The sequence below is a fragment of the Diorhabda carinulata genome, chromosome 11 (genome assembly GCF_026250575.1).
Source record: "Diorhabda carinulata isolate Delta chromosome 11, icDioCari1.1, whole genome shotgun sequence".
In the NCBI taxonomy this organism is placed as follows: Eukaryota; Metazoa; Arthropoda; class Insecta; order Coleoptera; family Chrysomelidae; genus Diorhabda; species Diorhabda carinulata.
The window spans coordinates 5,215,717-5,236,504 of record NC_079470.1 but is presented as its reverse complement, the minus strand read 5'-3'; the positions used below and the strand labels follow the sequence as shown (position 1 = coordinate 5,236,504).

General features: G+C 32.8%; 1 protein-coding gene and 1 long non-coding RNA gene across 3 annotated transcripts; both read left to right on the top strand.

Moving 5' to 3' along the window:
• Positions 1-8,513: 8,513 nt before the first annotated feature.
• On the top strand, positions 8,514-10,884 carry LOC130899693 (uncharacterized). The gene is made up of 2 exons (XR_009060055.1): positions 8,514-8,708; positions 10,772-10,884. It is a non-coding gene; the product is annotated as an uncharacterized LOC130899693 (long non-coding RNA).
• Positions 10,885-12,906: 2,022 nt separating this feature from the next.
• On the top strand, positions 12,907-16,856 carry LOC130899691 (uncharacterized protein DDB_G0274171-like). Of its 2 annotated transcripts, none has more exons than XR_009060054.1 (2): positions 12,907-13,148; positions 14,049-14,150. XR_009060054.1 is itself a non-coding variant. In XM_057809830.1 (2 exons), the coding sequence occupies exons 1-2, from the start codon at positions 13,133-13,135 to the stop codon at positions 16,823-16,825; spliced, it is 393 nt and encodes a 130-aa protein (XP_057665813.1). In that variant the 5' UTR covers positions 12,907-13,132; the 3' UTR covers positions 16,826-16,856. The 2 variants fall into 2 exon arrangements, 1 of the variants encoding a protein (XP_057665813.1); XM_057809830.1 differs by lacking the exon at positions 14,049-14,150 and adding an exon at positions 16,449-16,856.
• Positions 16,857-20,788: the final 3,932 nt, after the last annotated feature.

The following is a 20,788-nucleotide window of genomic DNA, read 5'->3' as shown; positions in this document are numbered from 1 at the left end:
CCAGAACAGTTTTGTGGATTTTCTTCATCATATCTGGAGTCGCCACTTTATTTGGACGACCTACTGCGATGCTGGTCATCGTAGGTCGTACGGTCTCGTCTAAACTTTGCTACCCAATATTTTGCTGTTTCTAACGAAGAAGTAGGTTCACCCAGAGTAGAATTTTGTTCAGCTTCTATATCGGTTGGACTAATGCCTTTTTAACGAAAGTTTTGTATTACATAACGATGATCAATTTTTTCCATATTTACAAATTCACTGAAAACTATGATGGCTGTCAAACAAATACTAAACAACATTAGATCTTTAAACTTGGAACATATACTGTACAGATTGTGTACTTTCTAATAGAATGGTATCTTTCAAGCAACTAGCGTCATCACTAAGTCAGACCAGGTACGTCAGGGATCATCCTCTGTAGTTGTTGGTCTCAAAGATTCTGGAATAAAAAGGATATTCAGTGGTAGTTCTCAAGCAACTACCGTCATCTCTAGGTCAGACCAGGTACTTCTAGAATCATTATCGTAGTTATTGCTCTACAGGAATCGATGAAATAAACAGAATTCTAACATATAACATTTTGCCTTAGTGATTATATCTCCGTAAAACTGTTAAATTTTTTTTTTCCGGAAGATTCATTATAATTTCTTCGTTTAAATTCCATTACACTCTGTATATTGTCCGTGGGTGGTCAACGTCCCTTATTAACCGACAAATTTTCTATTTATGACAGTTCCCAATCGTAAAAATTTCTTGTTAAGCCTATTGGATGGGAATTTCTTGGAATTCTTCATCTTCGGAACGCGATACACTTAAGGCCTTGTCCTACCAACTACCCATTTAACTAAACAGGTATTTCAACTAACTGGTATCTATTTTGCAGTCGACTAAGTGATTTTCCGTCGAGATGAACTCGAAAGTTTTTTTGGTATTAATTCTTTTAAGCGTAATTGCCGTGGTAAACGGTTGTTTACAACAAGGATGCGTCGCGTACGATTGCGAAACTGAAATTTGTCCTTATTTAGTGTGCGGTCCTGGTTTTAAAAAAGCTAAATGTGGTTGCTGCGATATATGTTGTCTTATCAGTTGTAAGTATTAAAATTATTTTAATTATTACTGAAAACTGAAAAAATTGTTCTTGAGGTTCCGTTTTGGTGTAATTTCAGATGAAGGGGGAGACTGTGGAGACTACATTGAGACCACCTGCGATGACGGTCTAAAATGTATCAATAACACGTGTCAAAATGAATTATCCTTCAACGATTATTGAAAGTAAGCTAATTCTGGTTAAACGTTATACAAAAACACATTTCATAACGTCTACAATCTAAAAAAAAGGGAACCGTTCGCCATAAAGAAACATTCTGAAGAAAATTATCACAAATTGTGATTAATTGTTGAAAATTATTACAGGAGGTGATTTGTTATTGTCAATTTCATGTAAATATTTTCAAAACCTGTCATCAATAATAATCTCCTCGTATTTAAAGTTTCAATATGTTATGTCGACATGCATTTGATGTATGATTTGGCTTCTGGTAACTCGTGAGAAGCCAGAAGGTTGTATACTTTCATGGTAGAATTATACCTTACTATAGGACCTTTGTTAGGGTTGCTTGCAACTAACAGAAAGAGGTTTGTCTACATAAATTAAAAGTAAACTAACTTTTTTCAGAAAGATAAAACTATCTACTGAAAATCAAATTAAAAAAAATACTTTATGTAAAAAAATCGATTGATAAATTCATTTCTGTTATCTTTAGATTGTACAAGTTGTCCTTATAAAAGATACGGATTATTATCTATTGGGCATGAGCGCCCCTGCCCTTCAGATAATAATTTTTCTCTCTGGGTAAAAAACACTAAAAGGACAAACGTAATTATCTATTAAAAATTCATAATTTTCGTATGTTTAATTTGGAAAAAATTATTGAATTCTTATGAGTTCTGATTTTTTTGTGTCAAATCCCGGAACATCCTGTATATTTGTGCAAAAAAAGACTTTTTAACTTTCTAACAACAAAGCGGGAAACCAACCCGAATTTTGGTTCAAAAATTACCTTATATTGTAAAGCAGGATTCGTAAATATACCCACACAGAATAAAAAAACCAATTTAGTACTTATACAGGGTGTTTCTAAATTCATTCGACAAAATTAGGGAGGTGATTGCTCGTACGAAATTAAGATGGGTCTCTCCGAGATATCACCCTTAAGAGCTGGTGACTAAAATAGAGATTTGATTTTTTTTTCAAAATCCTTATTTTATTTAAAAAATATTTTTTATTCTCAATTTTTTCCTCGGAAGCTATTGGTTTTGGGAAAAATGTCTGAAACGCATTAGTTTGATGAACGATATACAGGGTGTTTCTAATTTCATGCGACAATATATTAATCTTAAAATGTAGTAACTATAATTGAGTTTTTATTTTTTTTTTCTAAAGCTTCAGTTTATTTAGAAACTTGAAATTTTGTAATTTTCTCTTACTTGCAAAAGAACTAGCCAGGGATTTTTTTTAATATCCATGTTACAATATACGGGGGTGGAATTAGCAGCATTTAATTTATTTCATATCAAAACTTTCTTTAAGATGAAGTTTTATAAAATAAATTTACAACTTTAAAAACTTATTTTATTTAAAAAATATTTTTTATTCTTCATTTTTTCCTCGGCAGCTATTGGTTTTGGGAAAAATGTCTGAAACGCATTGGTTTGATGAACGATATACAGGGTGTTTCTAATTTCATGCGACAATATATTAATCTTAAAATGTAGTAACTATAATTGAGTTTTTATTTTTTTTTTCTAAAGCTTCAGTTTATTTAGAAACTTGAAATTTTGTAATTTTCTCTTACTTGCAAAAGAACTAGCCAGGGATTTTTTTTTAATATCCATGTTACAATATACGGGGGTGGAATTAGCAACCTTTAATTTATTTCATATCAAAACTTTCTTTAAGATGAAGTTTTATAAAATAAATTTACAACTTTAAAAACTTATTTTATTTAAAAAATATTTTTTATTCTTCATTTTTTCCTCGGCAGCTATTGGTTTTGGGAAAAATGTCTGAAACGCATTAGTTTGATGAACGATATACAGGGTGTTTCTAATTTCATGCGACAATATATTAATCTTAAAATGTAGTAACTATAATTGAGTTTTTATTTTTTTTTTCTAAAGCTTCAGTTTATTTAGAAACTTGAAATTTTGTAATTTTCTCTTACTTGCAAAAGAACTAGCCAGGGATTTTTTTTAATATCCATGTTACAATATACGGCGGTGGAATTAGCAGCATTTAATTTATTTCATATCAAAACTTTCTTTAAGATGAAGTTTTATAAAATAAATTTACAACTTTAAAAACTTATTTTATTTAAAAAATATTTTTTATTCTTCATTTTTTCCTCGGCAGCTATTGGTTTTGGGAAAAATGTCTGAAACGTATTAGTTTGATGAACGATATACAGGGTGTTTCTAATTTCATGCGACAATATATCAATCTTAAAAGGTAGTAACTATAATTGGGTTTTTATTTTTTTTCTAATATTTAAGTTTAGCTAGAAACTTGAAACTCCGTAATTTTTGTGCACACTTATTTTTTTCAAAGACCAACAGTTGCAGAGGTAAAAAGTCAATAATATAATTCATATTTTTTTTAATGAATGGAGAGGTAAAACAGTAAATATGTCTAATATAATACGATTCATAATAATTACTGGAAATAACTATCTCTGCCTTGTTTTTAATTACAAAGTTTTAGCATTTATATGAATCGTAAAACATTTAACATCTGTTTTCCACTAAATTCATTAGAAAAATTATAAATTATATTGTTGATTTTTTTCTCTGCAGCTATTGGTCTTGGAAAAAAATTTACGTGTGCACGAAAAACTACACAGTTTCAAGTTTCTAGCTTTACCAACATGACACGCTAAATCTGTATCAAATCGCCAAAATATGGACGTCTGGTCACCTTATAAAAATGATTAGTGGGCGATTTGATAATTAAATAACTCAACTAACAATTTTCATACAGATTTCAATGCTGTATTCAATTCTAAGATCCTTTCTTAGTAAAATTAAGTTGTAAAATGAACTTATCAATATTCTAAACGATTGGATATCAGCTATGAGGTCAATGAAGTGATGTTGCATTCTGTCTTCAAGTTCTTACCTATGTATCTTCTTCAAGATACGACCGAACTGTAAAATCTAAAGCATTTAAATAATATAACCAAGGAAACCATCTCCACAAATCTATCGATCGTGATAACTTCGACCAAAATGCTGTCCATGAAAAATTTAGATCTTCCTTCGTCAACTGTTCTAATATTTCCAATAAGCGTTTGTTTAAAACATCCAGGTACATATTTAAATTTCCAGTTAGAACCTAAAGTTGCTGCACAAACATAAATGAGTTTCAAAGCAACATGTTCAGGGTCATGGATTCAAAATTTAAGTTTTAAGTAAGAAATTAAAGAAGTTGAAACCGCAGTTCAAGAAAATTCCTTTGAAGCCAATCAACATTGTGGAAAAACTTTTTCCCAGACGTTCGACAGTAAGGAGATGGAGTTGTTGAATGAGGGTTTGGGTTTTGCTGTTACGGACGATGACGATCTCGGCGAATTGATTAGATATATTGAAAAATCAGTTCGGTATCTTCTTCAAGACGCTAGGAACTTCGTCCAGGAAGCGTGCAGAAGTCAAATTTTGAAAAATATATCTAATAATAATAAAAAAACCATCAGTCAGCTAAAGAGATCTGGAGTTTGAGGAAATCATATAAAGGAAACAAGGAAATTGTAAAAACCTTGTCACCGGTACACTCAACCATCAAATGAGTGTTGGTAATGGTAATAATGATTCTCTTCACACCAGGAGTGTACATTATGGCTGTTAAATGTACCTTGTCGGGTAGAAGTGGCCTTTCTTGTAATCTTCGATCCACTCTAATCGCTAGATCGTCTGGCAAGAGCTCTTGGACTTGTCTGTGATGATTATGATGTTGCTTTTCGAGATCTTCCAAGTACTAAAATCTATTTTTATTTATAAAATGATAAATAATTCGTAATCCATAGTCGTATCACTTCTTTTAGTACACAGTTGAAGTATTTTTTAAAGTTATACGTCGAGTTTTTTCGAATTAAATCACATGTATGATTATAATGAATCTTACATTAAATTTATATTAATTAACTTGCTGATCACTAATAATTTCAAGGTGAAAAAGTGTAATTTTTTCTAAAATGTTCCATTTTTGCATAATATGATTGAAAAAGAACAAAAAGTCACAACCTTCGTTGAGAGATATAACTGGAATGGAAGAAAATTGGTAGTTGAGAAGAGCGTCAATAAATTGAGAGGGCGCAAAAAGAAGAAGAGGGCGTCCACGTAAAAAAATAGTTAGATGCATGTAAAAAAGACTTACAGAAGATAGGCACAGCGAATTAGCGAAATATAGCAGTCAATAGAATGAATTGGAAAAAAAGAAGTAAAGATATTTCAACTCATCGGCGTTCTATGGACAAATTAAATGGTTTCAAAAATCTGCCCAGTTATAAGAGTGGTTTTGACCCTCATTTTCTTAAATTCACGTGCCGCTACTGTTGTTTACTAATTCTTAAGTGCTAATTTGGGTAAACTGACTTTTTTTGTTGCTAAATCGAATATGAAACTTTGTATCATCAATATATAAATATTGATATGGAAACATTCATCGTTTATATATTTAAACATAATTATCAACAAGGGGAAATACTTTCGACGTTTACCAAGTATATTACCAAGGAATTATGATTAGTACCATCGTACCGCATAAGCGCGCAGGTCCGTAATTGATGAACAAAATTGAATTCGTACGTTTCAATATAAACAAAAGTAGAGTTTTTTGGTAATTATCTAAATTAGGTTACACCCTTCCGATTTCGTTGAAATTTTGGTATGTTATAGAGAAAATTATGCTGAAAAATTAAATTTGATGTATATATGTAGGGCGCGGAAATCATCCCTTCACATAGTTTTTCAACTTTGAAGTTCCAGAAAAAGAAAAATAATTTATACATCATACTTCAGCTTTGCTTGTCTTCATTACCTAATGATGATATCATGTGTCATAAAATTTGCACATAATTTTGTCTAGTCAAAGTATTTTTCCATCTTGTTTCAATGCTTTATAATATTCGATTTTCCTTTCCTCGGTATTTTTAGAACTCTTTAGAAGAAGTTTTGATTTGTTTTACTCTCTTTTTACCACATTTTCCCCGTGCCCTTTTTTTTCGCTGCGATTACCATGTCTTTAATATCTTTTCTTTCAAATTTATATTGCTCTTAGTCTCTACCTTGTTTAAACTACCTCCACGCAGACTATACACGTGCAAACTAAGTTAAAACAATTCAAAAAGACAGTAAAAAGAATTTAAACTTAAACAAGAAGAGATGAAAAGTTTAGTGAAGAAGAAACCTCATGGACTGAACGTAAAAACGCCTTCATCAAAGCCGAGGAACACCTGAAAAATACCAGCGACAGAGAAAAACGCAAACCCATGACGAATAGGAAATGATAGAATCCAGAAGACTCTACAAAAACAACGATATGTATAAGAAAATACATCGTCAAATAAGGAAGGAAATAGCCAATGCAAAAGAAAACTGGATGACAGAAATCTGTTAGGAAATCGAGGAATTCTCCATAAGCAGCGCCAGATCATCAGAAATATGAAAAACAAGAAGTGGAAAAAGCCATCCGAAATGCTCAAAATGTAAAAGCTTCTGAACCGGATGACATACACACAGAAGTCAAAAAATTAATTGAGGAAAAGAATCTGAACATTATTATTAAAGTGGAAACATTCCTCAAGACTAGCTGACGTCAGTTTTCATCCCCCTAACAAAGACAAACATAGCCAAAAGATGTGGTGTGATTTTATACTTAGTATTTGGGATTTGGGACACGGGAAGCATTGATCGGTTTCATTATACTATTACAAAAATGCCAAGATCAGCAAAAGGAATGTTTTATTGATTACGAAAAGGTTTTCGACAAAGTAAGACACGATAAGCTAACCAAACTGCAGTGGTGAGAACTGAAACCGACGACACAGAAATATCAAAAGATGCGTGCGACAGGGATCCGTGTTGTCTTGTCCACTCTTCAATATATATTCAGAAGTAGTCTTTGCCAGAGCGTTATATAAAGGTGTTAAAATCAACGGATAGACAGTGAACAGGATCTCCAAGCACTCTTAGATCGTATAAAAATTATAATAGAAGATTATGGCTTTAATATCGACATCACAAAGACCAAAACCATGATTGTCTTCAAAACATTTAATCATCCTCCCATGTCTATCAACGTAAATAGTAGCATCATCGAAAATGTCGAGAAATTTAAATATCTGGAGTGTTGAATGACAGAAGATATAGACCCAGATATAGAAATAAGATCGAGTAAGCATGAAATGTTTTTCTAAAAATGAGACAATTGTTTACATCCCGAACACTCGAACTTAAAATCCGGTACCGGATGGTGTATACAGCACTTTATTATACGGAACGGAGGCTAGGACCTTTAAGGTGCCTCGAGAACGGAGGCTTGGACCTTTAAGGTGCTTCGAGAACGGAGGCTTGGACCTTTAATGTGTTTAGAGAACGGAGGCTTGGACCTTTAAGGTGCTTAGAGAACGGAGGCTTGGACCTTTAAGGTGCTTCGAGAACGGAGGCTTGGACCTTTAAGGTGCTTCGAGAACGGAGGCTTGGACCTTTAAGGTGCTTAGAGAACGGAGGCTTGGACCTTTGAGGTGCTTAGAAAACGGATGGTTGGACCTTTAAGGTGCTCAGAGAACGGAGGCTTGGACCTTTAAGGTGCTTCGAGAACGGAGGCTTGGACCTTTAAGGTGCTTAGAGAACGGAGGTTTGGACCTTCACGTTGCTTAGAGAACGGAGGCTTAGACCTTCAAGGTGCTTAGAAAACGGATGGTTGGACCTTTAAGGTGCTTAGACAACGAAGGCTTGGACCTTTAAGGTGCTTAGAAAACGGAGGCTTGGACCTTTAAGGTGCTTAGAACACGGAGGCTTGGACCTTTAAGGTGCTTAGAGAGAAAATGTGGATCTTTCGGAGGATTAGAATTCCATGGACCGATCCTTTTTTCTTCCTTGACGCCATTCTCATTTTTAATGATAAACTAGGTGTACGAGGCTAAAAAAATCAGTGTCTTGTTCAAAATGGTGGTTCAGAAGTGCTAAATCCCCGGACGTTAGACTATCTGTATAGTGAGAGGTTGCTAGCAGCTACTACTGGCACTAAAATAAAGAAAATTGCTTGAACTTGACTAGTTAGTTCATTACAATTATTATTATAATGGAAAAATAAGCTTTTTAACATCAAAAACAAACATATTTGAAAGTGTTGATTGTTTCTTGCGTTAAATTAATTAAAATTTCGTATATTCCGATTCTGTACAATTGACGCTTATAATTTTAAATATATATAAAGGTTATTTCATATTACGAACAACAACTAAATAATAGTTTAAACAATGAAGTCGATTATTGCGTTAATATTTTTATATATATTTGTAATGAGTGTAGTGAGGTGCGATGAAGTTACTAAAAAAAATTGCGAGAAAAAATTATGTCCGCAATGCAACAGACCTCTTTGTGCCGACGACGAAATTTTACATTTCAAACCGTGTGCTTGTTGTCCAGTATGCGTAAGTGATTTATTTTTTTAACTTTCAATTCGAAATATCTGTTAATCAGCTCTTGTAAAGAACGTGATACCACATACTCATCTTTTTCTTTGATAACACAAAGTTTTTGAACTAATTGAATCTCACCAAGCGACGCCACTGCTTAACGCACACTGTCTGGCAGGAATATTTCGAAGAAATTGCGTACATACGCCTTCCGACAGCCAATAGAAATGCATTTATGTTTACGATTCGATGTTTTCATTGGTAAACAGTGGAGATGGTGAATTTTGATATACAGTCATCAAGTCTACGTGGACTGACGGTTTGTCATTTTTCATTTCTTAATTTGGTATGTATTTACTGTTTTAAGCAGGCTTAAAGATCCGTTAATACTCGTTGTAAAGAGAATACAACTGACCGAAAAATCAAATCTCGTTGCCAGTAATAATCATGAAATAAATATAAATATTGTAAAATTATGAGTATAGAGATTGTTAAATGTAAGAATATAGTTTCTTGGTTAAGAAATGAATATGAAAGAAGTTTTTCCCGCTAGACTTATTTCTCGCGGGAAGAAATTCATTGGAGGGAACATTTAGTATAAATACGTCTCTGAAGACGTGAATTTAATAATCGAAACGCGCGTCAGACATAGTAATTATAAGTGTAGGTATAGTGTGAATATTATGTTCAGCATATTATTTTGGTTCAACTGTGTTAAAAGCTGAAAACTGGTCAATACACTTATTGGGCATTCCTGGTATCCCCAATTTGTATAAAATTATAGTTTAAAATATGAAGATCCCAAAACTGGAGCATATTAAGTATGTTCATGGTGATATAATCCAGAAAATACATCCTGAAAACGATCTGTTTTAATATAATAAATTATTTTTCCTTGGCTATTAATTAAATGAATTTTCACTGTTTTTGATCACACAAGCCTACTCATTTTTTTCGTATATTATTCCGTTTCAATAATTTTTGAATTTTCATAATTAGAATTTATGTTTTTTTGATATTTCATAGTTTGTAAACGCAACGTTAATGATGACTTACTAATCTATTCTCTAAATACTGAGATGTCTGTCCTATATAAACAGAGTCCCAAGTATCCAATTTTTCATGTTTATACTCAAATATTTGCGTAACTTTTCCTCGATTTCTTCTTTTTCTATAAAATATAGAAGGTGAAGGATACTTTTGATATATATTGTGTCCAAAAACATATGAGGGTTGTTTTTTTCTAACCTCCAATCGCATAGTATCTCAGCGAGGAATGCAGCAGGTAAATGGTGGGCGTGGCAGACATCTTTCTCGCTCAAACGCTCTATTATTGGTGCTTCCAACAGGCCATTTCCCGTTGAGTTGCAGTCTGATAAATAGGGCTGTCGCTGTTAATTTTCCCTGTCGAGTTAAGTATATGAAGACACCTTTATCAGTGATGACGTTATTCGTGGATGTTTGAGGATAACCGAAGTGATATTCAAAGGGTCAAGGACGCAAATCTGTCGCTTCAGACGACGAGTTAACCAAGCGGTTAAGGAAACTTGAAGATTCACCATAACTCTTTCTGTATTCTATCGTTAATGTACAGAAAAGTTAGAACTCGCTGGGTTCCAGCGATGTTGACTGACAACCACAAGATTAATCGAATTGGTGCAGTCATTTCTTGATCGTTGGACAAATTCTCAAACGAGATCTACAATATTCAAACTTTCAACAGCTATAAGATTAGGGTAACTGTATTTTAAGACTAAAACTGTGTTGCTTGTGGAGTTTATGTAGCCTGGAACAATAAAAGCAGAGTCATATATAATAATCGAAGATGCATGGTGACTGTTGGAATTTTTCTGATCCACGACAATGCTCGTCCTCGCAGCGCTCGTTAAACCTAATAATTCCTTCAACAATTTCAATAGAATATTTTCGAACCGCCACCATACAGTCCCGTCCTAGCACTGAGTGATTTTTTTTCTTTTTCTTGAATTAATCCACACGTCATCTTGAAAGCTCTCTCGAATTTTTTTACAGTTCACGTTACTAATAGAAATTATTTTTTTTTGTTTTTTAATTTCCAGATTAAGGCACCTTTGAGTAGACCATTCGTGGACCGTCAACACAACTAGCACCAATTGAAGATTTTTAATTATTATATTATTAATTTTTAATAATAAAAAACTCTATTAAATAACATTTGTTTACATGATTTTTATTATATTTATCATTTCGATTTCTGAAGAAGTATTCGTAAAGCCCAACTTCTGTTACAATGTACCAACTCGTGATCGTGGTTGTCCTGAAGATTCAACAACTCTTAACGGAAGATTATGCAGCTCGGGATTTCGATTATATATTTACACTGTATTTAAATGTAAATATTTTACATTCTAAACACATAAAAAAACCAATAAAAAATTTCATATTTTGTAACCTAACCTAATCTAACCTAACCTAACTTAAACGTGCTATTTTTAACTTGTTATAAACACCTACACCACGTTATCTGTATGAAGAATGAATAAGAGATCTAGGAATTTATTATTTTAATTTGATAAAGAGTGGTGGTAATCTTCGGGGAGGGATTTTAATCAATCATGAATGTGCTTTTATATTTTGATTTCACAGAAAGAATTAGGTAATACTCTTAATGAATCAGTCACGAGTTATATTATGTACTCGGACTACCTTTTCGTTTACCTGGAATATTTACTTCCCGAGTTTGCACATCCTTATCTCAACGGATCGAAAATCGCCACCCCCATTTTCTTTTGCAAGTGGTTAGTTTGATTAAACTGGCCATGCGTTTACAATCGAATATATTATTTTACTTATTGGGTTATAACAAATCTTATTTAGTTTCAAGTGAATGGTTTTTAAACGACAGAAAATGGACTGCATACGTACTGCAATTGCAAAATTTCTCTAGCTCAGATTTGTTTTAGTTGTGGAGAATGTTTGGTAAAGACATGAACCAAACAATTTTATAAAAATTGAAAAAAAGTTTATTTTATTTCGTCATTTTTTTTCAACCATTGTTGACATTCAAGCGTCAGTCGGCGTTATGCTATAGCCACGTAAGCATGTCCGCCATTATTGATAATCCCGTCAAATATGAATTGCGAAGTTTGATTCGTTTTTTACAGACTGAAGGCCATAGAGCTACAGAAATCCATCGGAGAATTAGTCGTGTGTAAAGGTAAAATTTCATGAGTGAATGGTGTCGAAAGTTTAAAGATGGCCGTAATGATATACTTGATAAAAGGAGGCAAGGATGCAAATCTGTCGTTTCAGATGACCTGGATTGATAGAATGGTTGAAGAAAACCACAGATTTCCAGATGTTTCAAGGTCTGTTTTGTACTCTACTTTAATTTATTGGCGGTAACTTTCTTTGAAGAGGGTAGAGGGTAGTGAAAAGCTTGTCCACAGATATTACAAATGTCTCAATCTATTTTTGTAATAGAATTATTGTTTTTTATGGACTTGTTTTTTATTTATAGCCTATCGGAGGTTAAAAAAAAACGGTTTTCGTATTATAGTGTTATAATTAAAGATGAAGATAAACTATGGGCTGTATCAGCTGTAGGGTGTCTTTGTATCATTGGATTGATGGTGAGACAAGAAGTAGGCTTTTTATAATTTTAAAGTTGGGGTAACGACCCTTTTCAACTATTTGGATGATGGTTATGTTTGTTTGACAAAAACTGAAGATGATTGCCAATTAAATCCGGACTTACCAGTACCTCCAATGTCCTTTTGCATCCATTTCACGTCAAACTGGGATCAACAAAAAAAATTAAGGTGTTTATAAGAGCGGGTGAAGAGTTTACATACCTAAGACAAGTCTTTCCTTAATGAAGTTACTTCAAGTTAAAGAAAAGTATTTTCATGGGCCCACAAATTGAAAAGGAAGATATTAATTTTACAGAAAAGTTTTTGGGGAACAATATAAATGCAAACTAAGAACTTTTAGATGTATATATATCTCTTACTTTCAAGTTGAATTGTATAAGCTGACAACGTTTCGTTTCGCATTGAGCACTATATCGTTTAAAAAAAAATTTTAACAGTTTTGGAATGAATAACGACCCACCGAAGTGATTTGAATAATAGAATATATTTTGAATTATTTATACTAATGTTCACTAATGTTCCTTGTAGATTTTCTAATTTAAATAACAAAAGATAAATATTTAAAAGGTATTAGTTGAACACACAAACAACACGTATTGTTCCAGACATATTGAAAACATTTTCGACGATTTCGTTATGGTTTTATTCCAATTTCGGTATGAAAATCTTAAAATTTATTATAATTTTAACATCGATTTTCATAATAGTGAATTGTAACGATGGATTTTGTCCTTTATTTGAAGATTGTAGAGAAGGGGATTGCGCGTTACCCACTTGCACCGCCAATGAGATAATTAAGGATATACCATGCAGCTGTTGCTCAGTAAGTCTCATTTCTTTTTATTTTATCTATTTATCATTGAATTTGTACAAAATATAATCAAATCTTATTAAGCAAATAAATCTAAAACTAAAAAAATTTTTGTAATCAATGCAGAAACTATGTATCCTTATTATTCATTGATATTTTCTTCAAGTTCTTCAATACCTGCATTTACAAGCTCAAAAGAATTTCGTGGTTCGATTAAATCGAATACATTCTATCTTCCTCGTGGACCAGAAATCATTCCGAAGTAATTCGATATTAAATCAAACCTCCAAACATTAAAAAAACTCGTTCCTAAATAATGACCAACTGGGATTGAACAGAAATGACATTAAATAGTATATGTATGGATCAAAAACAGTAGATGAAACTTGATTAGGAATGTAAGCGCCCAAAACCAAACGCTCTGAAATTCTGGACAGCGCATCAAGCAAAAGGAGCTAAACTAATTATTGGGATAGCTTACAAAGGCTGAGACAGGTAATGACTCTTCTGGGAAACTATAACCAGAGAAGATCTGCAGAATGTATCAATCTAAGTTAGAACAATCTACGAATACCAACAGGAGTTCTATCGGGGCTCTATCGCCTCAACAAACACCTGAAGACGCTAGACCTAGCAGATAATGCGGCGTGAAGCTCCAGAGCACTACACCTGGGAGCGTATGAGATAGAAGACGAAGGTCTCTGGCAATTGAAGCTGTTCCACATTCTAGACTTTTTGAAAGGATGAGATTGATGGATCAGCTGGTTATGTTAGGGGGACGGTGTATACGAGACCCCAAATCCATCCATACATCACGAAGCTTTGTTTTAATAACGCTAACGAAGGGCTATGAAAGTTAATGTCAAAGAGATAAAATGATTCTTAAACTGATGAGGAAACTTTTTGTTACAGATGAGGCCTTCTTTATTGGAAAGGAACATCTTACCTTGATTTGGAAATAAACTTGAGAGTATTTGTTCTTTTTGAAATTAAAATGGATTAAATTCAAAATAAGTTGTTTATTATAGTACTAATATGCACGCTCTACTACAAACCTACTCTATCCAAATTACATTTCCTAAACAACGATTCATACCAAAAAGAGTCTCCTACTTGTTGGGCTCTTAATTGGATGTGGCTAGTAGTTTTCTTGTTTTTTGAGGCCTAATGTAGCCCATCAACTCCTTTAACTCGATGTTCGTGTAGATACTCAGTTCTTCGTATTTTTGTCAGCTCCCTCAGCTCGATTTTTTTGTAGATATTCAGCTCCCCGTATCATCTTTTTTTCATTTCCTAAAGCTCGATATTTTTAGGAATATTCAGCTCTTCGTATCATCTTTTTTTCAGTTCCTACAGCTCGATATATTTAGGGATATTCAGCTCTTCGTATCATCTTTTTTTCAGTTCCTTCAGCTCGATATTTTTATGGATATTCAGCTCTTCGTATCATCTTTTTTTCAGTTCCTTCAGCTCGATATTTTTATGGATATTCAGCTCTTCGTATCATCTGGTTTTCAGTTCCTTCAGCTCTATATTTTTATGGATATTCAGCTCTTCGTATCATCTTTTTTTCAGTTCCTTCAGCTCGATATTTTTATAGATACTCAGCTCTTCGTCTGCTTTCCAGTTCCTTCAGCTCGATATTTTTATGGATATTCAGCTCTTCGTATCATCTGTTTTTCAGTTCCTTCAGCTCGATATTTTTATAGATACTCAGCTCTTCGTCTGCTTTCCAGTTCCTTCAGCTCTATATTTTTATGGATATTCAGCTCTTCGTATCATCTTTTTTTCAGTTCCTACAGCTCGATATATTTAGGGATATTCAGCTCTTCGTATCATCTTTTTTTCAGTTCCTACAGCTCGATAAATTTAGGGATATTCAGCTCTTCGTATCATCTTTTTTTCAGTTCCTTCAGCTCGATATTTTTATGGATATTCAGCTCTTCGTATCATCTTTTTTTCAGTTCCTACAGCTCGATAAATTTAGGGATATTCAGCTCTTCGTATCATCTTTTTTTCAGTTCCTTCAGCTCGATATTTTTATGGATATTCAGCTCTTCGTATCATCTGTTTTTCAGTTCCTTCAGCTCGATATTTTTATAGATACTCAGCTCTTCGTCTGCTTTCCAGTTCCTTCAGCTCGATATTTTTATGGATATTCAGCTCTTCGTATCATCTTTTTTTCAGTTCCTACAGCTCGATAAATTTAGGGATATTCAGCTCTTCGTATCATCTTTTTTTCAGTTCCTACAGCTCGATATTTTTATAGATACTCAGATCTTCGTCTGCTTTCCAGCTCCTTCAGCTCGATATGTGTGTAGATACTCAGCTCTTCGAAGAATATTCTGCTTGACCACGACTTCTTGAATATTTCTCTGTTCTGTTTCACTTAGAGCTTCTTATTTTGTATGACCCAGATTCAACTTGGATAATCTCATGACTTTTTCTCTTGCCTTGACCTCCAGGTAGTAGTAATGCTTCTTGGTCTAGAATGATTCCTAGGTACTGACCTATTGTGATGTCTTGTTGTTAAGAAAACTATTTCTTGTGGTACATCTAGTGACTATCTTAGGTCTTGTTGATGTCGATCGTGGATTATTGTGTATTACAGCTTCGAGAGAGCTCTTTGCAGCACGGTTTTTCAAATCTGGAATATCAGATTTTCGTATCAAACCTTCAAGATGAAGACTCCAGTAAACTGGATACTGTTGCATCCTTATAAATCGTATTCTACTGTCTTCAAGACTTAGTTTTTGGCGTCCCGACTGATTCAAGAGTACAGATCTACGAACCTGTAGTTTTTTTGAAACTTCGCTTTATCTAAATTTTATCGTCTCCAATCTCCAATCTCTTTTCGGTAAGTATTTCAATTTCGTTGTCGTTTTCTTCGTCTTGGTTTCGGAATACCTCTTGACCTCGATTTGACATGTACATATTTACTTTTATGGTTAATTAGGGCTCTATGGGTCTTACAATTCCTCTGAGTATAGCGATGAGATTTCTAATCGATCCTGACTCATAGTCTTCATAGTCCTTGTGTATCGTCAGTTTGATTTCGAAAATGCTTTTATTTAATTATATCTTTAAAGAAGAATTCATGTTTTGACTTTAATTTTTGTTGTTTATCTCTTTATGTTCAAAATAGTTTATGAATAATTTATGTCTGACCTCTCCAACTCACTATCTAATCACAGAATTCTTTACCTGATATATTTATTGACTACTAACAGTATCTACAACAGTTTTTGAGTTAAATTATAAGAAACAACATGAAATATTTGATAATTTTTTCGATATATGTTGTTGTTGTAGTTTCGAAACGACTAGATTGCGTAGAACCACCGCCGCCTCCTTGTCCTACAGAAAAAGATTGTGAAAATATTCATTGCGTCCAGCCGAGTTGTAGAACAGGTTTTGTATCTAGGAAATTACCGTGTACTTGTTGTGAACAATGCGTGTCTAAAAATTGCGAAACGGAATGTTCTGGAGTTACTTGTGCGGAGGAAATTTGCAAAAGAGGTGAAATATTGAAATCGGTTCGTTGTAAATGTTGTCCACAATGTGTCACAGCCGAATTTGAACCGCATTGCGATGGGGTAAAATGCAAAACTCCTGTTTGTAGAGTATGGGAAATAGCTGTTAAACAACGATGTAGATGTTGTCAAATTTGTATGCCAATTAAAAAATAAATAGTTTATTATTGGGTTTACGATTTAGAAATTTCGAATTTGTATTTTAATACAAATAAAATTATAATCTAAACGGAGAACTGCATTTTTCAAAATTTTTTTCCGACTTATAGAAGCCTTCATCGAATCGTAAACATAAATGCATTTCTTTTAGCCGAAGCTGTCGGAAGGCTAATAAAGCAATAAAGTCTGCGATAAGCAGTGGAGTGGCTTGGTGAGATTTATTTAAATCATAAAAATGTGACCTAATAATTATTTGAAAAGTGATTCATTGGACATTCCACCATTGGTTAGTAATCGCCGGAATAGCATAAAGGTAACAGAGCTATCTGTAGCCCTTTAAGTAACTTACACTGATCGGTTAAGTCTTGTTCTTAAGGAATAAATTCAAGATCAAAAATAATAAACAAAAATTAGTGAAAAGCCTTACGATTTATATGAATCTCTTTGCTGAGATAACTTTGGTTGGATTTTTTTCACTTATGATATATGTAATATTTAATACACGGGGGTTTTGACAAGTACAAACCTTTTTCTATTGTTCTGTACAACTGAAGATTATAAAAGAACAATAAAGAAACAGGAAACTTGTCTTAAATCAAGAAGGAAATATGCAGATAATCTTATATATTAAAAAAATTGATGATTTCCATTCCGAGTCCGCTCAGGCGTTCTACCCAACGGATTTGCTTAATTTTTTTTTCAATGAAAGGTTTTGATGCATATATCAGCCATCAACCATCGGATTTCATCTAATTTTCACCATTCTCAAGTTATACTCAAATGCGATTTCCCCCTGTACATTACTTATGGGAGTTTTTCACATACACACGTTCTATCCTCAATATCTCAGGTTCTGTTCAAGATACAGACTTTGTTTTAGTTTAAGAACACTCACTGAAATATCGTCTTTCTTTTGAGTTTTTGAACACTTAAATCGGTTGAGTTGGAGAGGAACTAGGCGCGGACATTCAATGTGGAGTTATGGATTTTTGTAGGTTTTTGACAATTTTTCTACATTCAAAGATCTATATCTCAGGTTCTATTCAAGATAGAGACTTTGTTTTGGTTTAAGAAAAGTCGCTGAAACATCCTCTTTCTTTTGAGTTTTTGAACACTTAAATCGGTTGAGTTGGAGAGGAACTAGGCGCGGACATTCAATGTGGAGTTATGGATTTTTGTAGGTTTTTGGCAATTTTTCTACATTCAAAGATCTATATCTCAGGTTCTATTCAAGATAGAGAATTTGTTTTGGTTTAAGAAAAGTCGCTGAAACATCCTCTTTCTTTTGAGTTTTTGAACACTTAAATCGGTTGAGTTGGAGAGGAACTAGGCGCGGACATTCAATGTGGAGTTATGGATTTTTGTAGGTTTTTGGCAATTTTTCTACATTCAAAGATCTATATCTCAGGTTCTATTCAAGATAGAGACTTTGTTTTGGTTTAAGAAAAGTCGCTGAAACATCCTCTTTCTTTTGAGTTTTTGGACACTTAAATCGGTTGAGTTGAAGAGGAGCTAAGCGTGGACATCCAATGTGGAGTTATGGATTTTTGTAGGTTTTTGGCAATTTTTCTACATTCAAAGATCTATATCTCAGGCTCTAATATAGCTACAGAGTTCATTTTGGCTTGAAAACACTCGCTGAAACATCCTCTTTCTTTTGAGTTTTTGAACACTTGAATCGTTTGAGTTGGAGAGTTACTTATTTGATGGATTCGATGCGAGCGAAGCCGCGGGTAAAAGCTAGTCATATTTAAAATGATCCTAATAAGTTTTGGATTGGTAATTACTTTCTCATACATGAAAATAGACTATAAATCTTTCGTTGCAGTAAACCGATTAGATTAATCTCGATAGATAGAGTTTTTAGAGGATTTTCTGGTTCACCAAGTGATGGAAATGAAACTCTACGACTGGAACATCACATTCCAACAGTTTCATCACATTAATGACATTTTTTATTCATTGAACCAATAATGATCGAAGGATTATTATGATATTAGATTGAAGGATCATATTGAAACTTAGTACCGTTAAATATCGACAAAATTTACGCATGAAATTTCGACAACGCGTGGTCTGTCTTTTTTCATTTTGAATTCTTCTCGCTTGCGATTGTTCTGGTGTTTCTATCGCTTTTACAGCTGCCTGCAGCGTAGCTTGTCTTTCTGAATGAGCTCGTACCCGAAGAGGAGTTTCAGCTGTTCTCAAAACACTTTGTCGCTGTGCTTGCTGTTGTCTTCTCATCTCTGCGTGAACCGAAGATTCTTTATTTCCTGCAGCTTTTGCTGCACTTAGTTTTGCTTCCGAAGCTTTTTTAAAGAAGAACCAAGTAAGAATTAAAACCAAGGAGTAAGATCTAAAATAATGAATAGCATATAACCACAGATATTACACCTAACCTCAAATAGTTCTACACTGCATATATAACGATAGAAAAATAAAACAATAAATGAAAAAGAATTCCAAAAAACAGCTGAAATTATAGTCAATTGGATTGGATATTGACGTGACCGTTGTAAATACAGTGGAAATTGTTTTATATCTCGTAAAAAATATGTTTTTTTTTTCATGAAAAGGTTACAAATTTATTTCTAATACCTCCAAGAATATATTTCATGATGATCGGTTAAATATTTTTCGCGTGAAAGCTTAACAAACAAACTTACATTCAAATTTATAAAATTAGTAATGATTAAATACGAAGGGTATGTTTTAGTACGAAACTTTTTATTATTGGGCAGTGTATTTAGCATAAGTTACACAAATTAACAAATTATAACCCTATATCAGTGACTGTTTGAATTATTCTAAGTTTCGATACTTTATTTGAATAAGAAAATAACAATAAATGAAAAAGAATTCCGAAAAACAGCTGAAATTATAGTCAATGGATTTGATATTGACGTGACCGTGAAAATTGTTTTATATTTCGTAAAAAATAAAAAAAATATGTTTCATAATGATTGAGGTTAAGTAGTTTTCGCGTAAAAGCTCAACAAACAAACTAACATTCAATTTTTTATTATTAGTAATGATTTAATACGAAGGATATGTTTGAGTACGAAACTTTTTATTATTGGGCAGTGTATTTAGCATAAGTTACACATATTAACAAATTATAACCATATATCAGTGACTGTATGAATTATTCTAAGTTTCGAAACTTTGTTTCAATAAGAAAATAACAATAAATGAAAAAGAATTCCAAAAAACAGCTGAAATTATAGTCAATGGATTTGATATTGACGTGACCGTGAAAATTGTTTTATATTTCGTAAAAAATAAAAAAAATATGTTTCATAATGATTGAGGTTAAGTAGTTTTCGCGTAAAAGCTCAACAAACAAACTAACATTCAATTTTTTATTATTAGTAATGATTTAATACGAAGGATATGTTTGAGTACGAAACTTTTTATAATTGGGCAGTGTATTTAGCATAAGTTATACAAATTAACAAATTATAACCATATATCAGTGACTGTATGAATTATTCTAAGTTTCGAAACTTTGTTTCAATAAGAAAATAACAATAAATGAAAAAGAATTCCGAAAAACAGCAGTAATTATAGTCAATTGGATTTGATATTGACGTGACCGTGGAAATTGTTTTATATCTCGTAAAAAATAAAAAAAATATGTTTCATAATGATTGAGGTTAAGTAGTTTTCGCGTAAAAGCTCAACAAACAAACTAACATTCAAATTTTTATTATTAGTAATGATTTAATACGAAGGATATGTTTGAGTACGAAACTTTTTATTATTGGGCAGTGTATTTAGCATAAGTTACACAAATTAACAAATTATAACCCTATATCAGTGACTGTTTGAATTATTCTAAGTTTCGATACTTTATTTGAATAAGAAAATAACAATAAATGAAAAAGAATTCCGAAAAACAGCTGAAATTATAGTCAATGGATTTGATATTGACGTGACCGTGAAAATTGTTTTATATTT